Source organism: Centropristis striata, chromosome 11 (genome assembly GCF_030273125.1).
Source record: "Centropristis striata isolate RG_2023a ecotype Rhode Island chromosome 11, C.striata_1.0, whole genome shotgun sequence".
Lineage (NCBI taxonomy): Eukaryota > Metazoa > Chordata > Actinopteri > Perciformes > Serranidae > Centropristis > Centropristis striata.
In genome coordinates this window covers 590,876-613,708 of record NC_081527.1, presented here as the reverse complement: position 1 = coordinate 613,708, position 22,833 = coordinate 590,876, and the positions used below count along the sequence as shown (strand labels likewise).

General features: G+C 40.8%; 1 protein-coding gene across 1 annotated transcript in view; it reads right to left on the bottom strand.

Annotated features, from left to right (window-relative positions):
• Positions 1–1,382: 1,382 nt before the first annotated feature.
• Positions 1,383–22,833, bottom strand: part of pappa2 (pappalysin 2) — a gene marked incomplete at its 3' end in the record, with an annotated part of 136,080 nt that continues 114,629 nt past the window's right edge. Inside the window, exons 26-27 of the mRNA XM_059344316.1 lie at positions 12,907–13,005; positions 1,383–1,514 (exon numbers count right to left, since the gene is read on the bottom strand). Coding sequence (XP_059200299.1) covers positions 1,383–1,514; positions 12,907–13,005 — 231 coding nt within the window. The remainder of the gene's footprint in view (positions 1,515–12,906; positions 13,006–22,833) is intronic.

Here is a 22,833-nt window from a genome sequence, read left to right as displayed (position 1 = left end):
TGCCACATCATCACCCTCCTACCGCAACCGGAACCATAAAGATCTTGCCTGGAGGAGGGTGCGTGAGGTCACCGGTCTGCCTGGTAAGTTGTGACAATGTGATTTCAGCTATCTGTTGTAGCTACTTCTCTACAAAGTTAGCATTAGCATTAGCAGCCTTCGCCGGCCGGCATATTTAGCGAGTTATTTACTCGCGCGAGTGACGCGAGTAAATTCAACTACTCGCGCGAGTAACGCGACGCGAAAATTCGCTACGCGTCCGGTCTGAACACACCGTTAGAATGGACATAAAACAGTCTACTAAATCTAGATTATCATAAATAATAGGTCATAATGAGCATTTATATATATGTTTTTGTCAGAATACAGATGAGAGGCTGGAAACAGAAGAAATATCTCCAGATGTGGAACTGGAAGCTTTAAGCTAGCAAGGAAAACTCAACTTGAAGTAGCTAAATGTGGAGGTTAGGGAGCCAGCCTGAGCTGTGATGAAACATATTAGTGGACTAAAATGTTTTTAAAACATTTTAACTGCGATTGCTATATACACATTGTTAATTGAAGAACACAAATAGCTTTGGGCCTACACCAATGACAAATTAAATTGTAAATAAACTTCCTAAGTGAGAAAACTAAGAAGTTCCTAAAACATACAACAATTCTTAAGAAATAAATGGTGAAGATTATTTAAAGAACATTCTCTGGAAGATCCTATTTTTTTTTCTTAAGTTTTATCTTAAGAAGCCTTTTGTGAATGCGGCCCCTGGAACCAGTTGAACCAGACTGAACTGGTCCCCAGTTGGTGCTGAATAACCATCAGATCAAACTTTGGCTTCAGTCTGATTTAAAGATGCTGATTTAATCCCAGTGAACAAACTTACTGTAAGTCTGTTTTCAGCCACAGACGTTTCTTTTGGTTTCTGTATCCGACTAATCAAGTCCAGAGACGTTCTTGAATCCATTTACAGTGATTTGATCCAATTACCATGACTTGATTCTGCTTGTTGACCCCGTTTGAACTGGACTCAGAGTTCCTCAGCTCAGTTTCAGGTTTCTGCTCTGACACAGTGACGATGACCTTAACAACAATATATTCACATGTGGTTGGATTCGTGCCGGAATGAATCACATTTTTAAACCAGCATGACTCAGAGTGATGCTTTAGCACACGAGGATAAAACAAAGATGAACTTTAATGGTGTGCAGACTTCAGCTGCCTTCTTTGCATCACAAATGTCATATTTTAGTGTTTGTTTGTTGTGGTGTAAAGTCTGTGGTTCGACTCTGTTTAACACAAGTTCAGACTCTTTCATCCCTCCATCTTATTGCATTCCTCCTCCTCCTCCTCCTCCTCCTGCTCCTCCTCCTGCTGCTGCTCCTCCTCCTCCTCCTCCTGCTCCTCCTCCTCCTCCTCCTCCTGCATCCAATGACTTGGCTTTGTTTTTATTCTCCTCGGCGTCTGGATCACGGCAGGTGCACTCGTCCTGGTCGCAGTCGGCCCCAAACTGGATCACCTGTCAGCAACAAACAACCATCAGACTCACATCTGGATCTGTTTAATCTGTTTAATCTGTTTAATCACTATGATAATAATACTAATAATTAAACTAGAACATTTCCTCTGGGGAAATTCTGAAAGGGCCACGGGGGCTACTGCCGGTGTGTGTACACTATGATGACATTCTTCGGAGATTCATAACTATGCCCTTTAACCTCAAAATGAGTGTGTGTGAAACGTGTATCTGGAGGAGTGTGGGTGCTTACGCGCGCATTTGTGTGTGTAGCGAAAATCGCATAAAGTTACCTGTGTGTGTGTGTGTTTGAAGCATGTGTATGCATGTGTGAGGAGTGTGCGCTCTTATGCGCATGTGTGTGTGTGTGTATCTGTAACTGTAATCACATCAAAGATCAAAAGACCAATCAGAGCAGAGCAATCAACAGAATTAACTGCCACCTGAATGTTCCAGCACAGTGACAGCAGCCAGAGGTGGACAGACTGGAATTTCTGGCCTCGAACAGAAAGCATTTTTGGCAAAACCATAATACCTATCATTGATCCGACTTCACTTTGAGCGTCCTGAGTTCTTCCTGAACGTCTACATGTTTTTTTTAAGAAAAATGAAAAAATAGCTTTGTTCGAGCGATCTAAAAAAACTGTTCCATCTCCCTTTTTCAGAAATCTTCCTGCGTTTTTAATATGGGAGCCAATGAGGCTGTTGGTGGTGTTGGTGGATCATCTGTGCGTCCTACGCCCAAACTATAACTCTGACAGCTTTACCAGAGGATTGTGAGGGAGAAGACTAATTTTCCTACGTTTCTATGTATAAATTATTTCTGTAGAGTGGAATTTGCGGCCTGGAGCGCAGTTTTCAAATTTATTTTTTGACAGTTTTTAGTTTAAAAAAATCTCCAATTATTGTTCTTTTTCGCTCATTTTTTGTCGGCCGTTCCATTCACTTCAATGCAAAATCTTGGGAGGTTTTTCACGACTTACGTCGCAAAAAAATCGTATTCTGTAGAGAAAAGTAATAGCACACCGATCCCCATCAAACCGCATGTTTTGATATGTAATTTGTAGCGGGACGAAATTGCGTCCGGAAGAGGAAGAAGAAGAAATCCACAGTATAACAGTAGTGCAGCACTGGTCCCTGCAGATATTGCTGGATGGGTCCAGTGCTGGGGAGATTGCCCCGAGGCCCTAAATATTAACTTTATTCACCTTGACCTCCAATGTAAAAATGAAAAATTTGGGAAAAAAATCTGCAAGAAACAGTCGTACAAACAGAGTTATTCTTCAATGACTAGCACCAGGAGAACTTGACTATATTAGGGCCAAGTATGAATAAAAATAAAAATACAAATCCGGGGGGCAAATTTACTAGATTAAAGTGGCAAATCTACAAGAAAAAAAGTTGCAAATTTAAGAGATAAACGAGAGATTTACGAGAAAAAAGTGGGGAAAAAGGCAACTTAGTTGTTTAGTTAGTTAGTAAGTTGTTTAGTTAGTCTTAGTAATTTAGTTTTTTTCTGTCATTTTGTGTATTTTTGGGTCATTTTGTCTTTTTTAAGTCATTTAGTTTTTTTTCCATCATTTTGTGTCTTTTTTTATTTTTTTTGTTGTAATTTTGTGTCTTTTTTTTGTCATTTTGATACTGCCTCCAGCGGCCCCCAGGTAATTAGAGTTTGAGACCCCTGTACTTAACAATGACTAATTAAGAGCCAATATGTTACTAATTTACTTGCTAATAAGCAACTTATGAATGTTGAATATGTGTTCCCTAATCTAAAGTGTTACCCTTCATATATATATGGTCTATTCCACTGTTAGTAGGTGGAAGAAAAGTCTAAAAACTGGGATGAGAAGCAGCAGGGTGAAAGGAAATATTACATCAGGACTTTCAGTGAAAGCAGAGTCAGTGAAAAATGCAGTGGTTGAAGAGTCTTCCCACCGGGGCTGTAACATTTCAACTGTAGCAGAGAGCACGGCTTTGAATGGCAAAAACAGACAATAAAAAATACATTGGCCTGAAGTGAGCCAGCGCTTTGCCCCCAACTCCTCCATTGTGTTTGTGCTGAAAGGTGAGCGGCGCTTAGTAACCCGAGAGTGGTCTTAGTAGACTTGTTGTATTTCCTCACAGTTTCAAAGAGAGCTCCAAGGGGCCCCCGGGGGCCCATAAAGAGCATGATGTCAAACGGTTGGACGTGGCCTTTGAATGGAGAGAAACCTCGAGGGTCTTCGGGGGGAAGAGGGAGGAAGGCACCACGGTGGAGGTGAACGGATGAACACATGTTAAGAATCAACAAGAAGACGCTGCCAACTCTGGTCTAGGAAGCCAGCCATCACCACAGGTTGCAAAATAAACTCTGGTGCCCCGTGAAGCAGTCTGTTGCAAGAAATGTAAACATTCGCTCCTGGAGAGAAGGAGGGAGAGACAGAAAGAAAGAAAGGAGAGAGAGAAAAGAGAGAGCACTGCAAAAAAACAGATCAAAACAGTCAATCTGAGGGAAATGATCTGCTGCATGGACAGATCATTTACCTTGACAAGATTTCTTAAATTGAGTTTATTAAATCTAGAAATAAGCATGTTGAACACGTATTTAAGAAATCTTGTCAAGGTAAATTATCTGTCCATGCAGCAAGATCATTTCCCTCAGATTTACTGTTTGATCTGGTTTTTAGACCTTTTTTGCAGTGTGTAATAAACAGAGGCGTCTCTTAACATTGATGGGCTCCTCGTTACGTCTTTTTTGTTAATTTTGTGTCTATTTTCTGGTCATTACACGTCTTGTTTGTTCATGTTGTGTCTTTTTATTGGTCTTTTTTGGTCAGTTTGTTGTTCTACACCTAAAGTTTTTTTTATCTTGGTAAGAAACAAATAATTGTCAGTGCACTCTGCTTTTTTGCAGTGGTTAGGGTTAGGGTTAACCCTATCTAACCCTAACCCTAACCCAGATTTCATGTTTTTATCTTGTTTTTAGACAAGACTTTTTTCAGTGTGGGAGGCAGAGAAAGAAAACCAGGATGAGTGCAGGAGAGTGGGAGGCAGCAGCTTGTCGGCCTTCACTGCTGATTGCACTCCGTTCTGGAGGCAGACGGGTTTCATTTCACCGAGGGCTCTCCGAGCTGCAGAAGGCCCGAGCTTCACTTAAAACGCCAGCAGTCCCATTTAAGTTGGATTGGCGCGGCCATTAAATGTTTCCTTCACAGCTTCATCTTGATTCATTGATGCAGGCGCGGAACGAGCCAAGCACTGCTCCACCTTTGATGCCGTCTAACAACCTCTGGAAGCAAACAGAGCGCTTGTTTTTGCCTCATCCACAGAAACAAAAGCCAAGTCAAGTTTTGGCTGTTTTTGACTGTTTGGATTCGTTGCCTCCCTGCTGTTTCCCTCAACATATTCATGGACAGAACTCATGTGACAAGGAAAGGTTTCAAAGTGATGGATTCAGCTTTGCATGAGGTCAAAACCAAATGTAAAAGATTTAAAAGGCTGACACGGAAACCAAAATGACTTGAAAGTGAAAAGCAGGTTAACCCAGGTTACCGACGGTTACCGCAGGAAGCTGTGTATGCTAGCACTAGCTGAGTCAACGTTAGCTGTGTTGAGTTTGGAAAAGATGGCTCATCTCCACCTCAAAACAAGTCATTTTCATAGTCAATGTCCAAACAGATACACTTTATCATGTATCATGGACATGGGCACGTCACGTTCTTAACAGGCGGCAACCTTCAGGTCTGAGCAGGGAGGGTGGTGTGGTCTAGGAGAGAAGGTCCTCTCTGAAGGTCTTCAGGAGGTTCTAAAGGTAGAGAGGGACCCTGCTCTGGTAGAACTGGTAGTGGTTCCACCAACGGGGAACAACAAACAAAGAGTCTGGATTGCCTTGGACCAACGGGGGGCAGAGCCAGAACCGTTCACTGGAAGAGCTCAGTGGTGGTGAGGTACCATATGTCTGGATCAGGTTCAGGTACAGCTCTGGAGACCAGCAGTAGAGATCTGGATCAGGTTCAGGTAGGAGGTCAGGACCAGAGACAGCTCTGGAGACCAGCAGTAGAGATCTGGATCAAGTTCAGGTAGGAGGTCAGGACCAGAGACAGCTCTGGAGACCAGCATTAGAGATCTGGATCAGGTTCAGGTAGGAGGTCAGGACCAGAGACAACTCTGGAGACCAGCATTAGAGATCTGGATCAGGTTCAGGTAGGAGGTCAGGACCAGAGACAGCTCTGTAGACCAGCATTAGAGATCTGGATCAGGTTCAGGTAGGAGGTCAGGACCAGAGACAGCTCTGGAGACCAGCATTAGAGATCTGGATCAGGTTCAGGTAGGAGGTCAGGACCAGAGACAACTCTGGAGACCAGCATTAGAGATCTGGATCTGATGCTGCAGCAGGTAGAAGAGGAGCTGAGGATCAGCGCTGGGACATGGACCTGTTGGCTGGTTGTAGACCAGGACCATGTTTTGGATCATCTGAAGAGGTTTTACTGCTACAGAGCTAACTGTTAGGCTTACCTAACTCAACATGCCACTCAACTCTTGACCAGATCCCACAGAGAGGGAACTCGTCATGTATTTCCATGCTTTACGATATAAAGGACCTGATTTTGAATATTCTTTATATATAATATATATATATATATATATATATGTAATATATATATTTTTACCCGACTGGGCCAAAGAGGACAGGGTGGAGGCTGATTGGAGCTGACCGGATGCTGACTGCTGATGACTTTGGTTTTCAGGTTTTTTTTCCAGATATTTAAAAGTATGATCAGAAATCCTTAAAGAGGTTTTTTCCTGCAGACTGGCTTTTAATTGATTTCAAGTCTCGGTTGGAGTCCTGGTCAGTCTAAGCTTATGAAACATTTTCTAACCAAACCCGGCCTGTTTCTGACAGGGCAGAACTGTGGACTTATTGTCAGATTTTTCTGAGGTTGTAAAGTGCAAAGTGACATGAGCAGGCAACAGAGGAGACATGACTGGAAAAGGTGAGTTGGTCATCAATCATCAGCCCTGAGGTTCTCACCACCTGGTGGGGGCCAGACACAGGGAGTCATGATGATGTTGATGTCTCGGTGTATAAATTGACAGTTCTATGCGATCTCCTGTTGTGTTGAGCAGACCAACCTCCTGACTGGAAAATGTGGTTGTAGTTTCTTTATTTTCACAGCAGAATAAACCTAAAGTTCCAATCATCCACCTGACTCCAGTGAAATCAGAGGTCACACTAGTATAGGTGTTCCTTTATTTGGTAGCTAGAATATGTTTTACTGCAGCTTTAGTCTAAAGCAGTACATGTTGCTCTCTCCTTTAGCCTTGTTTCGACTCAGGGAAAAGTGGCCACCGGGAATATCTCAGGCCACGCCCTCTCTAATGTCTCAGACCACGCCCTCTCTAAAGTCTCAGGCCACGCCCTCTCTAAAGTCTCAGGCCACGCCCTCTCTAAAGTCTCAGGCCACGCCCTCTCTAAAGTCTCAGGCCACGCCCTCTCTAAAGTCCTCTCACTCTGCGTGTCTCCACTACCAGTTAGCCTCCAGAGGGATTTAGAGACTCTGGAGGTGACGTTTGGTTTTCGCCGTCGCTAACTGTGCACAACGTCAGCAGCTGAAAGCAGCATGGCTAATTATGCACAGAGTCTCTGCTGATCATAAACACAGTGATGTTGAATTAACAGCATCACTAACTGTGCACAGAGTGTCTGGTGCTTGTTGTAAACAAACAGAGATCGCTAAGTGAACACCTCCTGCAGCAGCAGCACAAACACACTGTACTGCTACAGAGCTAACTGTTAGCCTGTCCGCACATACACACTGTACTGCTACAGAGCTAACTGTTAGCCTGTTAGCACATACACACTGTACTGCTACAGAGCTAACTGTAGCTAACTGTCGCTAACGGAGGCTCATTAAGAAGAGTAAGAAAAATAGTCTCTAAGGGGGTCTGAAAAGTCGCTAAATCCAGCAACGAAGTCGCTAAGTTGGCAACACTGCTTCACCAGCTTTTACTAATGGCGCGTGTTGTTGTGGCGTCCAGTACTACGTCACATCCTGCTCAGTGTTCTATCCAATCAGCAACCAGGCTTTTACAGAGGAGAAAGAAGACCCTGCTCTTCTACAGGGACTAAAAAGTCCTGACAAAAGTCCGTTCCGGACGAATCGTATTCAGATTAGGGGTGTTTCGGCGAGTGAGACCGCCTCATTCCGGGTATTGGACTAGAGTGGAAACAGCCCTGACAAAAATCGTTTTATCCTACAGAACACAGGAGTTGTTGGTCCACTGATGGCTCCATTTGTTAGACTTGGTCTTGGATCCACAGCAGAACGTTAGTTAGCTCCCCTGCTTGGACTCTGCTCATCCAAACAGTCAATGTACTGACACACTCTGGCTATAGATGTATAGATATATCGATATATAGATATATAGATGTATAGATATATCGATATATAGATATATATGGGAGCACTGTCATCATCCAGAAACCTACATCAGGTCATGTAAGAAAAAGTTTTTAGAAGGGCTTCGGGGAAAAAAGCCCTTTGAAGAGAAAACGTGCATAAATCGGCTAAAATGTGAATGTTTGGATTTAAATACACAAGAAACACGAGTTGGAAGCTACAGAGGCATATAAAAACCTCAAAAAAAGCAAAAAATAATGAACCAGCCCTTAAAACATCATCATTTTTGCTTTCCTTCTGTTCACCCTTGCTGCTTTTAGTACTTTGGCCCTTTGTTGGACTAAATCACAGACTCCAGTTAACAAATCAAAGGGAGATTGTGTGTTTCCATAGATGGTGTGGCAGCTCAGATCTTTTCTTTTACAGTTTTCCCCTGTTGGCTGATGGCTGAATCACCTGAATCATCTCTTGTGTATCCCTCCTCCCTTGTCATCGCTGAAACTATCCCTGTAAATAAAACCAATACTGCCTGAGCACCATAAAAAGCACGCAGCTGGCCCGGCTCGACTGATCCACACACAAATAGATATGAATATTGATTCAAATATTTGATGTAGGTCAGATGTGGGTGACTTATCCTGCCAGATACTGGAACAATCTGTAAAAGAAGCCGTTTTACCTGCAGGATAAGGAAAAAATCACCATCACCATCATCAGTGTGCTTTTATGATATTCTGATTCCAAAACAGTTGGGACATGGGCACCCAACAGGCGGCAACCTCCTGGTCTGAGCAGGGAGGCTAACCAGGAAGTGCCTTAAGCTGCATTCTACCATAAACTCCAGCAGGGGGCGCTAAGTTCGGCTGCAAAAACATTTCTGTCCATTCATTTCAATGCAAAATGAGAAAACTTGTCAATTGATTTATTAGCTCAGAAATGTTTTTCAGGACAACACTATGGTCTCAGTCACTAGTAAAAAATATTCTTCAAGACAATCTGATGTTAATAGTGTAAATAATGGCCCCATTCAGAAGAAAATAGAAGACAAAGAATGGTATGATTTGGGGCGGGGCTACCTTTGATTGACAGGTCACTAACAAGGCGAGCCGTCATCAGGAGAGAAGCAGAACAATGCGTATCCACGGCAACGTGTCAATAAAGTTATATAAAACGTTATATAGATATCAAAAAGGAGGTTTAGCGGTTTGGTCTCATAACTTTGAGCCTTTCACTGTATTTTCACTTAATGAACAAAACGTTCAAATAACGTAAAAGCTGATTATTTTTTGCACGTGTTAAAAAAAATTAGCTTTACCATGTGGTTATATCATAGACTAGGGATGGGCAACTGGAGGCCCGGGGGCCGCAAACGGCCCTCACCCTCACTTGAAGTGGCCCTCAGTACAACTACATTTAAGTTGCCCAGCCCTGCTATAGGCTATTTATTAAATATATCGTTAGCCTCATAGCATATTTGCCTAAGTCATTTTTTGGCCAAATTGAGATATCTGCCTAAGGTAGTTCATGTTTCTTCAACTTTCTAGACAATAAATGTACTTTCAGTCAATCAAAGGGATTAGGAGAAGTGTGTTTTTACTTTTAATCACATTTCTGCAACAAGGTATGATGAAGTGATGTAAACGCTAGCAAAACACTTTTAAAGAGAGACTTGTAAAGAGATTTGTTTTGACTAGGAATAAGACATTTTGACAAGATATAAGATCAGTATTCTTGGTTAGATTTTGAGTTTTTGCAGTGAACCTGTTCATATTTTCGGAATAGCGTTCAGTGAGCAGAAGTACTCTGTGTTCGTTCCAAAAAAAGACCAGTGTGATGTATGTATCGTTTTTTTCTTGTTTTCTGAAACGCTCAAATATGACTTAGGCAAATATGCTATGAGGCTAACGATATTAACCCTCTATGGTACAGTGTTGCCCTCAGGCAACATCCCCATTTTTGGCCTGTCAAATTTCTACAATGCATGTTTTTGAGTGATGTGATACTATAAAAAAAGAGGGAAGAGTACAGGGAACCAATAGCAATGCTTTAATTTGTCACATGACCTCCATGAGGCCATATTGAAACCCCATTTTGCAGACTTTTCCAAAGGAAACAGCTTTGCCATTTTGCGCCACAAAAAATCACTCAAACGTGATTTCTTGGCCCTTTTCCTTTTTAGACTGTTCAAGACATTCATTTCAATGGGTCATTGGTTCAATGGTACAATGTTGCCTACAGGCAAAATTCCGACAAGAAAGCGGTTAAAAAAGTTATTTTTATAATGTTTTTATATTTAAAATGTTATGTATTGTACCCTGTTGAAGCTACTGAATCGTTTATACATGTTTATTAAATAAATTATGTTAAAATTAATTTAAAAACATTCTTTTTCACTTGTCCACCGTTATGGTACAATGTTGCCTACAGGCAACAAACCCCAAAAACTTAAAAAAAAAAGAATTATACAATTTCTTTAGATTATGTTTATTTAGTCTATTTTAAGACAAAAAAACACTACAAACATGTTCATAACCGGCATCATAATGTGTACTATAGAGGGTTAAATATGTATTGAATTGGCAGAAAACATGCTGTATTGTGGTATGTAATGATGGGGATAAAAGAGCAAATAGAGATGAAATACTGGCACTCCAAAGTGTTTTTGTGTGGCAGCAGAGAGAACCAGTGATGTGGGTCACGCTTAGTTAAACCCTGTAATTCACCTGCAGCAGTGTTCGAGCCTCGTAGAGACTCTGTTAACACCCCCCCTACAGGCAGGAGGCTGCCGACTCTCTCGGCCGTGAGGTTGACTTCCTGGGAGCGACCCCGCTCTCTGAGCTGTGTTTTACTGTGTTTTACTGTGTTTTACTGTGTTTTACGGTGGCCGACTGAACCGCAGAGCGTCAGACACCCCCCCCCCCCCCCCCTCTTCTTCCCCTGTAAAAAAGCAGTTAGTGGCAGTCTGGCAGCTCATTTATTATGATGGCAGCTACAGACTCGCTGAACTCCTTCTCCATTTAGGAAGGAGCTGCCAGTGAGTCATGGTGTGCTGCCGACATGAAGGAGACAGCCGAGGCCGGGCCAACTGTAGGCCCTAGGAATTAATAGGCAGGGCCCCTCAATGAGTGTCATGAATATGTGGCTGTACAGTAGCCAAATAGGGTATAGTGGGGGTGGGGGGTGGGGGGGGGGGGCGACTTCCCAAATGTCCACATGGGAGAGAAGTTCTCATGAAAGCACAGAAAAATAGGAAAAAACGATGTGTTTATGTAGAAGCAGTTGAAGGAATGAGTGGCCTGGTTTCCACCGCTGCTCGCTCATTATTATTCATACCGCTCCTCTTAGCCACCCAATATATACAGCAAGCATTTAAAGCAATTAGTGGAACGGGATGCATCTGCATTAGTAGCAAACAGGGACAAGCTGCCACTAAGGAGAGTGTGTTGGGATGGATAAACACAAAGATATCCAACATGTTTGTCCAGCTGATTAGAACTGTGTTTTTTAATTTCACTTACAGGTCGACAACACACTAAAACATCTCTCATCTCCACTCCAAGATACTGCAAATAAAGTATTTTTGGGACCTTCAACAAAATAATTATCTGTTACACTGCAAAAAACTTGAATCTTACCGAGTATTTTCTTCTTCTATCTAGCAATAGTATCTTAATTATCTTGTTTTGAGTAGAATTTACCTACTGACCATAGCTTTATGTGTTTATTTTAAGAAAATGTGTCTTTTTGTAACAAAAATGAATGAGTTTTCTCTGCCTCTTTACAGGGTGAATAACCCCTCATCACAGGGTGAATAACCCCTCTTCACAGGGTGAATAACCCCTCTACACAGGGTGAATAACCCCTCATCACAGGGTGAATAACCCCTCTTCACAGGGTGAATAACCCCTCTTCACAGGGTGAGTAACCCCTCATCACAGGGTGAGTAACCCCTCATCACAGGGTGAATAACCCCTCTTCACAGGGATTTCAGTCTTGTGTAAAGACTTGTTTTTAGGATTGACATTGTGAGCTTTTTCATGCTTTTCAATCTGTTCAACTGTTGAATATGGTGAGTTTTTACCTAAAATATTGGCTCCAGTTGAGAGTTTTAGTTTCATGGAGTTTAAATGATATTTCAAAACCATTTTCTACCACCAGTGTCTACCCACAGATACTGGAATGAGAAAAAAACGTGCTATTTTCAAATATTGATGCCTTTTTTTAATGTTACTACAGTTGGGCTTTTCAAGCCACAATTACTCAAAATAAGTATTTTTGGATTTATTTTAAGACATCTTTGTTTTTCCAGTGCCGAGATATTTTTACTTATTTAAAGAATTCTTACAAAGAAACATTTACTGACTGCACTGGCAGATAATTTGACTCTTTTCAAGCATGTTTTTGCTTAATTCTAGTTATTTATTTCTCATTTTTTGCAGTGTAGATCATTGGGTTTGTTGTGTCCATTGCTAAGACATCTTGAAACCTTTCTAGTTCCTCCTGCACCGGCTTGATATTGGAGGTGAGAAAGCGTAGAGCAGCATGGGGTGGTGAAAAGCTGCTTATTTACCATCTGAGTGGAAAAGCTGGAGACTCTGTTGTTTTAAGTAGAGATGAGGGAGACTAAATAGGAGCAGTCGTTAACAGGAGAGAGGGGAAAGTAGCAGGGATCTGTGTTTGTTTGCTTAGCAGAAGTCTCCTGCGCAGCGGCACCGCGCTCCGGCCAAAAGAGACGGATTTCTACTACTGTAAACAGGAAGACTCTGGCTTTGAATCCAGCTTCAGCTTCTAAGCTCCATCTTGATTGCAAGATGTAAGAAGCCCGGAGCAAGCCAAACAACAGTTTGCCACCTTTTAAACAAAGCGGACAGAAATTGGAAGTTATATTACATCTGTTGGAACAATACCCCCGAATATATTTGTGTTATTAAAACAAAAACAGATGGGATCAATGTGATGGAAATCAATCTTCTGTAAATATGGACAAGAGGTGGAAATGTGTGTTTGTGTACCTTTCTGGTGGAGAGCGTGGACGGGCAGCAGTCTCCTCCGTCGTACTGGCAGTAGGCCCGGTTGTTGATGGTGTCACACCAGCCGTCTCCTCCAAAAGGCTAAATTACAAACAACAAACAGTGTTAATGTTCTCCGCTAAATCACAACTTCACCTCACACAGCATGAAGGCACAGAACGCCAGAAGAGAAAAAGAAAAGATGAAGTGGCAGACGTTGTCTTACAATTTACCTGTTTGGAACAAATGTCACAATAAACACTAAACCAGTCAGCTGATGCTCATTAAGGCTGTTTCCACTACAGTCCAACACCCAGAATGAGGCGGTCTCACTCGCCGAAACGCCTCTAATCTGAATATGAGCCGTCCTAGCGGTCTTTAGTCAGGACTTCTTTAGTCCCTGTAGTAGAGCAGGGTCTTTATTCTCCCTGTAAACAGTCTGGTTACTGATTGGATAGAACACTAAGCAGGATGTGACGTAGTACTGGACGCCACAACAACACGGGTCATTTGTAAAAGCCGGTGAAGCAGTGTTGGCAACTTAGCGACTTTGTCGCTGGATTTAGCGACTTTTCAGACCCCCTTAGAGACTATTTTTCAAAAAGCGATTGGAGACAAATCCAGACTCCTTCTTACTCTTCTGAACGAGCCGCTAACGATGTTAAGAAGAGCCTCCATTAGCATCAGTAGGCTACAGTTAGCTCTGTAGCAGTACAGTGTGTATGTGCTAACAGGCTAACAGTTAGCTCTGTAGCAGTACAGTGTGTATGTGCTGCTGCTGCAGGAGGTGTTCACTTAGTGATCTCTGTTTGTTTACAACAAGCACCAGACACTCTGTGCACAGTTAGTGATGCTGTTAATTCACCATCACTATGTTAATGATCATATTTGTGTCCTTTGTGTTTAGCTGAACAATTTTTGGCATTTTGTGTCCTCTTTTGGTCTTTTTGTGTGTTTTTTTTTTGTCATTTTGTGGGTTTTTTGTCATTTTGTGTCTTTTTTGGTCATTTTGTGTCTTCTGTGTTTTTTTAATGTCATTTTGTGCTTAGGCGCTTGTTGTATTATGGTCCCTATGTTGGAAGTTTTGTCAGTCGTTTTTTTTTAGGTCTAATGCTGTTCTTTTTAGGTTCTGGGTTGGTTGGTTGGTTCCATCCTACATGGCGTTAAACAACACATTGCAGATGAACATATCTTTAGTTTAAGGTAGAATGAAACTGCATCTAACTGTAAGCTGCCTGTACAGGGACTCTCTGGAGTCACACACTGCTGGGAAACCTGCGTTAGAAGCTGTTCTTCCGTGAGAAGAGGTTTTACAGGTGACCTGCTGACATGTCATGTTTTAATATGGAAGCTCTAGCAGTAAAAGTTGGCAGTCCGCTGGCAGTGAGTGGCATTTTGAAGACTTCAATCGTGTTTATGTGCACTTAAGTCATCTGATTATTCGCAGATTTTGGCAGCAACATGATTTTTAAAAAAAATGTGAACGAGAAACCTAGTTTCCTTTTAAAAGCTTCAGGAATAAAGGTAACACACCTAGATGTGTGAAACCTGACTGCTCACCCATGGAACCAGATTCCTCAAGGTTTTTTTTAAATGTATGTGCAAGATAAAGACCCAGAATGAGGAAACTTTCATCATTTTGGCAAGATTGCAGTGTGATGAAAGCCAATATTAACATGCGCTGCTGTGCATCGCTCTACCCCAAACAAGTCAAAACTGAAAGCAACTACAGTTGAAACTCAATAATCTGGTTTCCACAACCAGAATGCTATTTGAAAAATTCAAAGCCAGCAGAAAGTTTTCTCCCCAGAGCTTCTCTAGTCCATAAATATCAAACCATTAAAGAGGCAGTCACATTACTGAACAGCTTTAACATGATTCTAATAGCACAATAACTTATAACACACTTAGAATATGCCAGTCATGGTTCAGAAAGATGATCAATGATGTGATTACACACCAACTGCATGTAAACTGGATTTTAAGGGAAATCTACTGAACCACAGAAAGTTCCTGCTTGAACCTTTTCTCAGTGTTTTCTCTTCTTATTTCAAGTATTTGTAGTTATTCATCATGTATTATGGCTCGTATCCATCACACCTGGCACTCTACAGAGGACCATGTTTACAGCCCCCAGACCCAAACACACACACACACACACACACACACACACACACACACAGACCTCCCTTGAACTCCCTGAACTGTCTTTCGTATCAAAAGGAAAAACACTTTGCGTCATGTTGAGAAGAGAAAAGGGCAGAGCTCCCCTCCCCCGACTGTTCCAGAGCGAGAAGGGCGAAGATGATAAAATACCTGCTGGACTCACACAATCATACAGATAGATGGTACAGATAGTTGGTTCAGATAGTTGGTTCAGATAGTTGGTACAGATAGTTGATACAGATAGTTGGTACAGATAGTTGGTACAGATAGTTGATACAGATAGTTGATACAGATAGTTGATACAGATAGTTGGTACAGATAGTTGGTTCAGATAGTTGGTTCAGATAGTTGGTTTTAGATAGTTGATACAGATAGTTGATACAGATAGTTGGTACAGATAGTTGGTTCAGATAGTTGGTTCAGATAGTTGGTTCAGATAGTTGGTTTTAGATAGTTGATACAGATAGTTGGTACAGATAGTTGGTTCAGATAGTTGGTTCAGATAGTTGGTTCAGATAGTTGGTTCAGATAGTTGGTACAGATAGTTGGTTTTAGATAGTTGATACAGATAGTTGGTAGGAAGTAGGGATGGGTACCGAATTCGGTACTTTTATAGGTACCGACCGAATTCCGTCGGTACTACCGAGTACCGATTCATGTAAAATCAAACGGTACCATGTTTCGGAACCTAAACGGCGTTAACTTTAAACTGATCATTGATTTTAACCTGTTTTCATTTAACGTCTTTGATTAACAAGCATGCTGACGATCGCACTATTTTTTTATTTTTTTATTTACCTCCTCATCTGGTCCTGTCTGCTCACCGCGGCCACTAGCTGCTGCCCTCTTCCGCCCCGGCGCAGAGACGAACAGCCGGCTCTCGGCCTGTTAGCCGCCAGCTGCTATCTCTCCAATGTCTCTATCCGGGCTTGGCCTTCGTCTGCCTCCAGATTGGACCTTCCTTACTCCGTTTGCTCTCTCCATTCTTCTGTAGACCAGTCATTAGCAGCTAGCAGCTAGCTGCTGCATCTCTGGTCCTCCGCTAATACTCCGCTCTTCAACTCAGGAATATTACCTGCCACTTTACTCCAAACTGCCTCGCTGGAATTAAATCCCTCGGACTCCTGCGTCATCCTCGATATGTGCACAGAGCAGCCCGACTCAACTTTGTTTACTCCAACCATGCCACGCCCACAATACTGTCTGACCGGTGCTGCGCCCACAGCTACGACGTCATCACAACAAATCACACGTGCACTTGCAACCTTTTTTTTTTTTTTTCTCCGTGCACTTGCCACCTGAGAGCTCCTCTGCATCCTTTGATAACACTGCAACCTTCATGTTACAATAAAACAATAAAGCGCTGCTCATCCTGGATTTTATATTGTTTTGATATATTTTTTAAAGTTTATATTTTGAGAAATAAATATGTTACATTGAAAAAAATAGATTTTATTATTAAACAAATTAACATTTATTACCACATAAACAAGCGCAAAAGTACCGAAAATTGGTACCGTTGAGTACCGGTACCGATTCCCAGGTACCGGGTATCGGTACCGTATCGGTTCAAATGTGAAAGGAACCCATCCCTAGTAGGAAGTGGAAACAAACATATTGCTGCTTGACATCTCTGTGTTTTATAATGTTCTGATAAAGAGTTTGGCTGCTCCTCTATTAATAACCAGCTACGAGGTGGACATTTATGACACTGAGTGTTTGTTTGGCTGCTTTTATATCTTTTACACTGATTAGAGAGTTACTGTATACTGGTCCACCTTTTAATGACTCATCAGGTGGGAGGCCAACTGGTTTAACCCTTGATGGCCAACATATAAACTCCTTCTAATGACCAACATGGGGCTAAAATTACCCACATTAATGCAATCTTTGTCTTTCTATGTGGGGTTTTTGTGTGTTTCTGTGTATTTTTGTAAATTTTTTGTAAAAAAAAAAAATGTTTGTGTGCTTTTGTGTTTTTTTGTGTGTTTATGTGTTATTATGTGTGTTTTTTATTTTTGGGTGTGTTTTTATGTGTTTTTTTTGTATGTGTGTTTTATGTGTTATGTGTGTTTTTATGTGTTATGTGTGTTTTTCTTTTTGTGTGTTTTTATGTGTTTTGTGTGTTTTTTTGTGTTATTATGTGTGTTTTTTGTGTGTTTTTATGTGTTATTATATGTGTTTTTATGTTATTATGTGTGTTTTTTGTTTGTTTTTATGTTTTATTATGTGTGTTTTTTGTTTGTTTGTATGTGTTCTGTGTGTTTTTTGTTTTTTTGTGTGTTTAATATGTTGATCCAGTAAGTCAAAATGGAAAAAAAAAATAATAATCAGGTCATTCAATTTTCACTGAATTGGTGACAACATATAAACACCTTCTAATGCACAACATGGGTCAAAAATCACCTTGTGCATTAGAAGAGTAGTGATAAAAAAAAGGGTTTTTATTCAAAAAGTAAGAAACGAAAACAAAATATTAGGATGTATGATGATCAAAAACAAGTTATTTGAGGAAAACCTGCAATACTGAATAAAGACATTAATTTATTGAAAAGATATAGAATATAAAAACCCACTTTAGACCCATGTTGTGCATCAAAGGGTTAATACTCTGTACATTTCTGTTGAGAGTAAGTTATATGCTGCCTGGAAGGAAATCTTAAAGAAATATTTCAGCCCAATACGAGTCCTGAGCTCAGAATGAAGCTCCTGTGGGCAACATGAGGGGAAATAAAAGTGACAGCAAGTGAAACAGGTCTGATTCTGCCTGATTCCCTCAGACTGTAAAGGTAAGCAGAGATTTATGTACTAGTGGTGGTTTGGGTGAGGCATCTGGTGCTAACTGCTGGTAAAGTATTTGCTCAGAAACAGAACGATTAAATAGATTTATTTATGCCACAGCAGTTTGGTTGGGAAAGGCGAGGGGATTCGTCAAGTAGGGATTCTTTGAAGTGAAGAGAAAAGTGCAGAAATCTCCTCAGCAGCTGCTGTTCTCCCTCTGCGCAGGTTAGCTAGAACCCAGAGTCTTTGAAACGCCTCCATCAGCCTGCTGGACCAAGCCAAAAGTATCTTTGGCTCTCCGCACTCATTCTGATATTGTTGGCGCTCCAGGAGAACCCTCAAAGTTCTGCCTCAAACACTAAAAAGGTTTCGATCATGACGTGCTCCAGATTCTATGTAACTTAAATTCCACAAATGTGCGACTTGCTGCTTCCACACGGGCCAAAACATTACAAACAACAGTTAGAGGAATTGTCATGAAGTGTTCTGAGTAGGGTGAAGCAACATCTGTCTGTCTCCTCTACAGCAGCTTTAACCCGCCAGGCCTCTTTAAAAGGGCTTTACACCTTTAGGTCCCCAAACGGGCCCTCGCATTCAAGTCTCAGAAAAATGTGATGCATAAATATTTTTTTTCACTTTTACCGCATCAAACCTTTTAGCAGCTTCAGACCTAATATAGATATAGTTTAAAAAAAAAATCTTCAATTTTTATGTTTATAATGTAATTAACCCTCCAGGCCTCTTTAAAACGACTTTACACCTTTAGGTCCCAAAACGGGCCCTCGCATTCAAGTCTCATAAAAATGTGAGGAAACAGTACACATTTCCACACTGTAAATGATGAAATTAATGTGTAAGCCATCACTGTCATTTTTGCATTTATCTTTTGCAAAAAAAAAAAAATACTTTTTCTAACTGTTAAATGTAGTAAACACCATATCTCTAACAAAAATAAAATGTAATATTTAATGGTAAAATGTCAGGAAACAGTACACATTTCCACACTGTAAAAAATGTGATGCATAAATATTTTTTTTTCACTTTCACCGCATCAAACCTTTCAGCAGCTTCAGACCTAATATAGATATAGTTTAAAAAAAAATCTTCATTTTTTATGTTTATAATGTAATTAACCCTCGAGGCCTCTTTATAATGACTTTACACCTTTAGGTCCCGAAACGGGCCCTCTCATTCAAGCAACCTGGTCTCACAGAAATCCGTGAAATAGCCACGGAATCACTCAAATTTTGTGAAACTGACACGGATTTCGCTACAATGCAAGTTAATGACATCATATCCCGTGGCTATTCCATGGATATTTTTTACAGTGTAGATGATTCAACTTCAACTTGAATTCTTCTCACCGTTCTCAGTAACTTTCCCAGTTCCACTTTATTAAACAGAGTCAGAGCCAAATAAAAACCAGCCACATCTTCCAGTCCTGCTGTGTTCACTGTTAGATGATCTCCTGCATCTTCTGGGTATTCCCTCATTCTCCCTTGAATCTTCCACTTAGACCTGCCTAGAAGATCTCCACAAGACATTACTGAGGAAACAACCTTTGGGCAAACCTACCGACTCCTCCTGGAAACCAGGATAGATATATGGAGCCCACTGGCTGGCTGGTGTTCAACCTGGTCTCACAGAAATCCGTGAAATAGCCACGGATTTCGCTTAACTCAAAATCCGTGAAATAGCCACGGATTTCACTCAAATTTCCGTGAAACTGACACGGATTTGGCTACAATGCAAGTTAATGACAGTCATATCCCGTGGCTATTCCATGGATATTTGTTCCTATTGGTTTGTTCCAAGTCACGTGACTTTCAAGGTCCCATCGGTCAGAACAAAAAACATGGCGGACAGTTCTCTCATTTTTAGTGAAAAAATCAATATTTTGACTTAGTTTCTGCATAAAAATGGATTTTGATCACATTTCTAGCGAGAAATATATGTTTTATTTTCTAAATATTCACTCAGTGAATGTACATAATCACTTTGTATGTTGGAATAGCCACGGGATATGACTGGCATTAACTTGCATTGTAGCGAAATCCGTGTCAGTTTCACGGAAATTCGAGCGATTCTGTGGAGTTTGAGTTAAGCGAAATCCGTGGCTATTTCACGGATTTCTGTGAGACCATGTTGCATTCAAGTGTCATAAAAATGTGATGCATAAATATTTTTTTTCACTTTCACCGCATCAAACCTTTTAGCAGCTTCAGACCTGACATAGATATAGTTTTAAAAAAAAATTTTTTTTCATTTTTTATGTTTTAATGCCCTTTTTTGTCATAAGAACCCCTGATTTTCTCAAGGGGCGAAAACACCAAATAGGCAATATGTTAGAAAAATAAGGTGCAAAGTGGAATATCTGGGGTGAGGTTATTACAGTTTTGACTAGGTCAATAATTGATAACTCCTTATAGAATATAAAAACTTAGTTGGGTCACTTTAGATCATGTTGTAAACTAGACAGCTGTATTATGGTCCCTATGTTGGAAGTTTTGTCACAGCAGTGGTGTCAGCATGGGATTCAGTGACGGCCATCTTGAAAAGTGGCCGCCATATTGAAAATTTGTTGTGCCTCCAGATCTAATTTTTTTCTATATTAGGGCTGCAACTAATGACTATTTTAATAGTCGACTAGTCACCGACTATTGAAATGATTAGTTGACTAATCGGATAATTATGAATTTTTTCTTAAATTTAGCATGAAGTTGCTTTAAATATGTGGCAAATGATAATAAACACAAGAAAGGTGGGTACTTAAATGAAAAATGCATCTTTTATTCAACAATTCAGCTGCTGATTCATACAAAAAATAAATAAACCTCTGTCCAATTTTCTGGACAGGAAAATGTGTTTTATAAAACTGTATTTCTGCTCCATCAAGTGGGTGGAACTGGTTCTGGGTTCTGGATGTAGTCTGGGTTTAACTGGGCTCACCTGTTGGAACCTCGTATCACAGACCAGCACCAGCACTGACTCAGTGAGGAGCCTGTTGCTGCTGCACATCTGCTTCTTCTGCAGAAAGGCTCCATGCTGGCTCTCTGCTTCAGACTGCATGCATTTAATCTAAAATACGTTTGTCAGACATAACGTTAAAGCTCTCTTTTAACGCGAAAAAATGCGCTTATAAACAAAACCTATCAGCTGAATGTTACTTGAATCTTACCGAGGCGAGTCAGACTCCGTTTGGTTCACCTGCCCGACGTGCTTTCTTTTTAAATGCTCGTGCATCGCCGAGCTGCTGCCGTGATACGCAGGTCTGCTTTGCAAACCTTGCAAGTCATTTTTTTATTGGCCGTATCCAGGCTGAAATGCTCCCAAACTTTCTAAGTTTTGGTACGTGTAGCTGTGTTGGACGCCGCCATTTCTGTGTACGTTACCGCTCGCGCTCGGCAGAGATTGTAATGAAGTGAGATGCCTCACTCTGTTGGAAAAACACGTCTGGCGACAACAGTCGACAATGGAATTCATTGTCGACTATTTCTATTATCGATTTTTGTGGACAACGTCGACGCATCATTGCAGCCCTATTCTATATGCTTTTGGCTACAAGCATACCGAATATGAGGCTTTAATCCTAAAATGCTCATTCCTTCTGGTTATCTGCCCCACTACTAACACCAGCCAGCCAGCGGCTCCATATATCTATCCTGGTTTCCAGGAGGAGTCGGTAGATTTGCCCAAAGGTTATTTCCTCAGTAATGTCTTGTGGAGATCTTCTAGGCAAGTCCAAGTGGAAGATTCAAGGGAGAATGAGGGAATACCCAGAAGATGCAGGAGATCATCTAACAGTGAACACAGCAGGACTGGAAGGTGTGCCTGGTTTTTATTTGGCTCTGACTCTGTTTAATAAAGTGGAACTGGGAAAGTTACTGAGAACGGTGAGAAGAACTCAGTCAAAGTTGAATCATCCACACTGTAAAAAATGTCTGTAGATTTCAGGGTGAAAAACGGCTAAACCATGACAGTAAAAGACGTGAAACGTCTTTTACTGTAAATTAAACGGAAGATTTTTTTTACAGTGTATCTTAGTCGATCAAGAATCCTTGACTCTTGGAAAGCCAACGTTGTATTTGGAAAGCAGAGAAAACTTTCCAAAATAATTTTCTCTGTAGTGAGACTTGTGCTGCTTTTTACTCCATTTGGACTAGACTTTAATTCCACTTATTGTGAATTTACCCCCCAAAACTCATCAATTATTCATGTGTCCAACAGTTGTCTGTTGTCTAAACTAACAGCCTCTTTTCTTCTGGCTACTTTGAGTCTACAGAGACTCATTTGGTTAATTTACTTTGGTTCTGTTTGTCTTCAATTTAACAACTGCAGCATGTGTTTCAGAAGAAATTAGAAGAAATAGAGCCATGCAATAAAAAAGATTCCTTTAGCAACAGTCTTGAACTTTTGGAACCGTAATTACAACAGGTGTCGACAGTTTCTTGAGTACACCATTGGTCAACTTTGTCACGTATTAGTTTTATCTCTGATCTTCCATTTAAAGCAAAAAGCAAATAATCAGCCTGTTATAGCCAGTGAAGAACTCAGAGCGGCTCACACAACCTTTTGTCTCTTCTGTTGTTGTTGTTCCATGTAGCTACACTGCAAAAAACAAGCTCACCAAGCATTTTCTTCTTCTATCTATCAACAGTGTCTTAATGATCTTGTTATGAGTATAATTTACCTACTGACCATAGCTTTATCTGCTTATTTTAAAAACATGTGTCTTTTCTGTCTTGTATAGTTGATGAAACCTAAAAAAGTCATTTTGTAACAAAATTGAGTGAATAACCCCTCTTCACAGGGTGAGTAACCCCTCTTCACAGGGTGAGTAACCCCTCTTCACAGGGTGAGTAACTCCTCTTCACAGGGATTTCAGTCTTGTGTAAAGACTTGTTTTTAGGATTGACATTGTGAGTTTTTTCATGCTTTTCAGTCTATTCAACTGTTGGATATGGTGAGTTTTTACCTAAAATA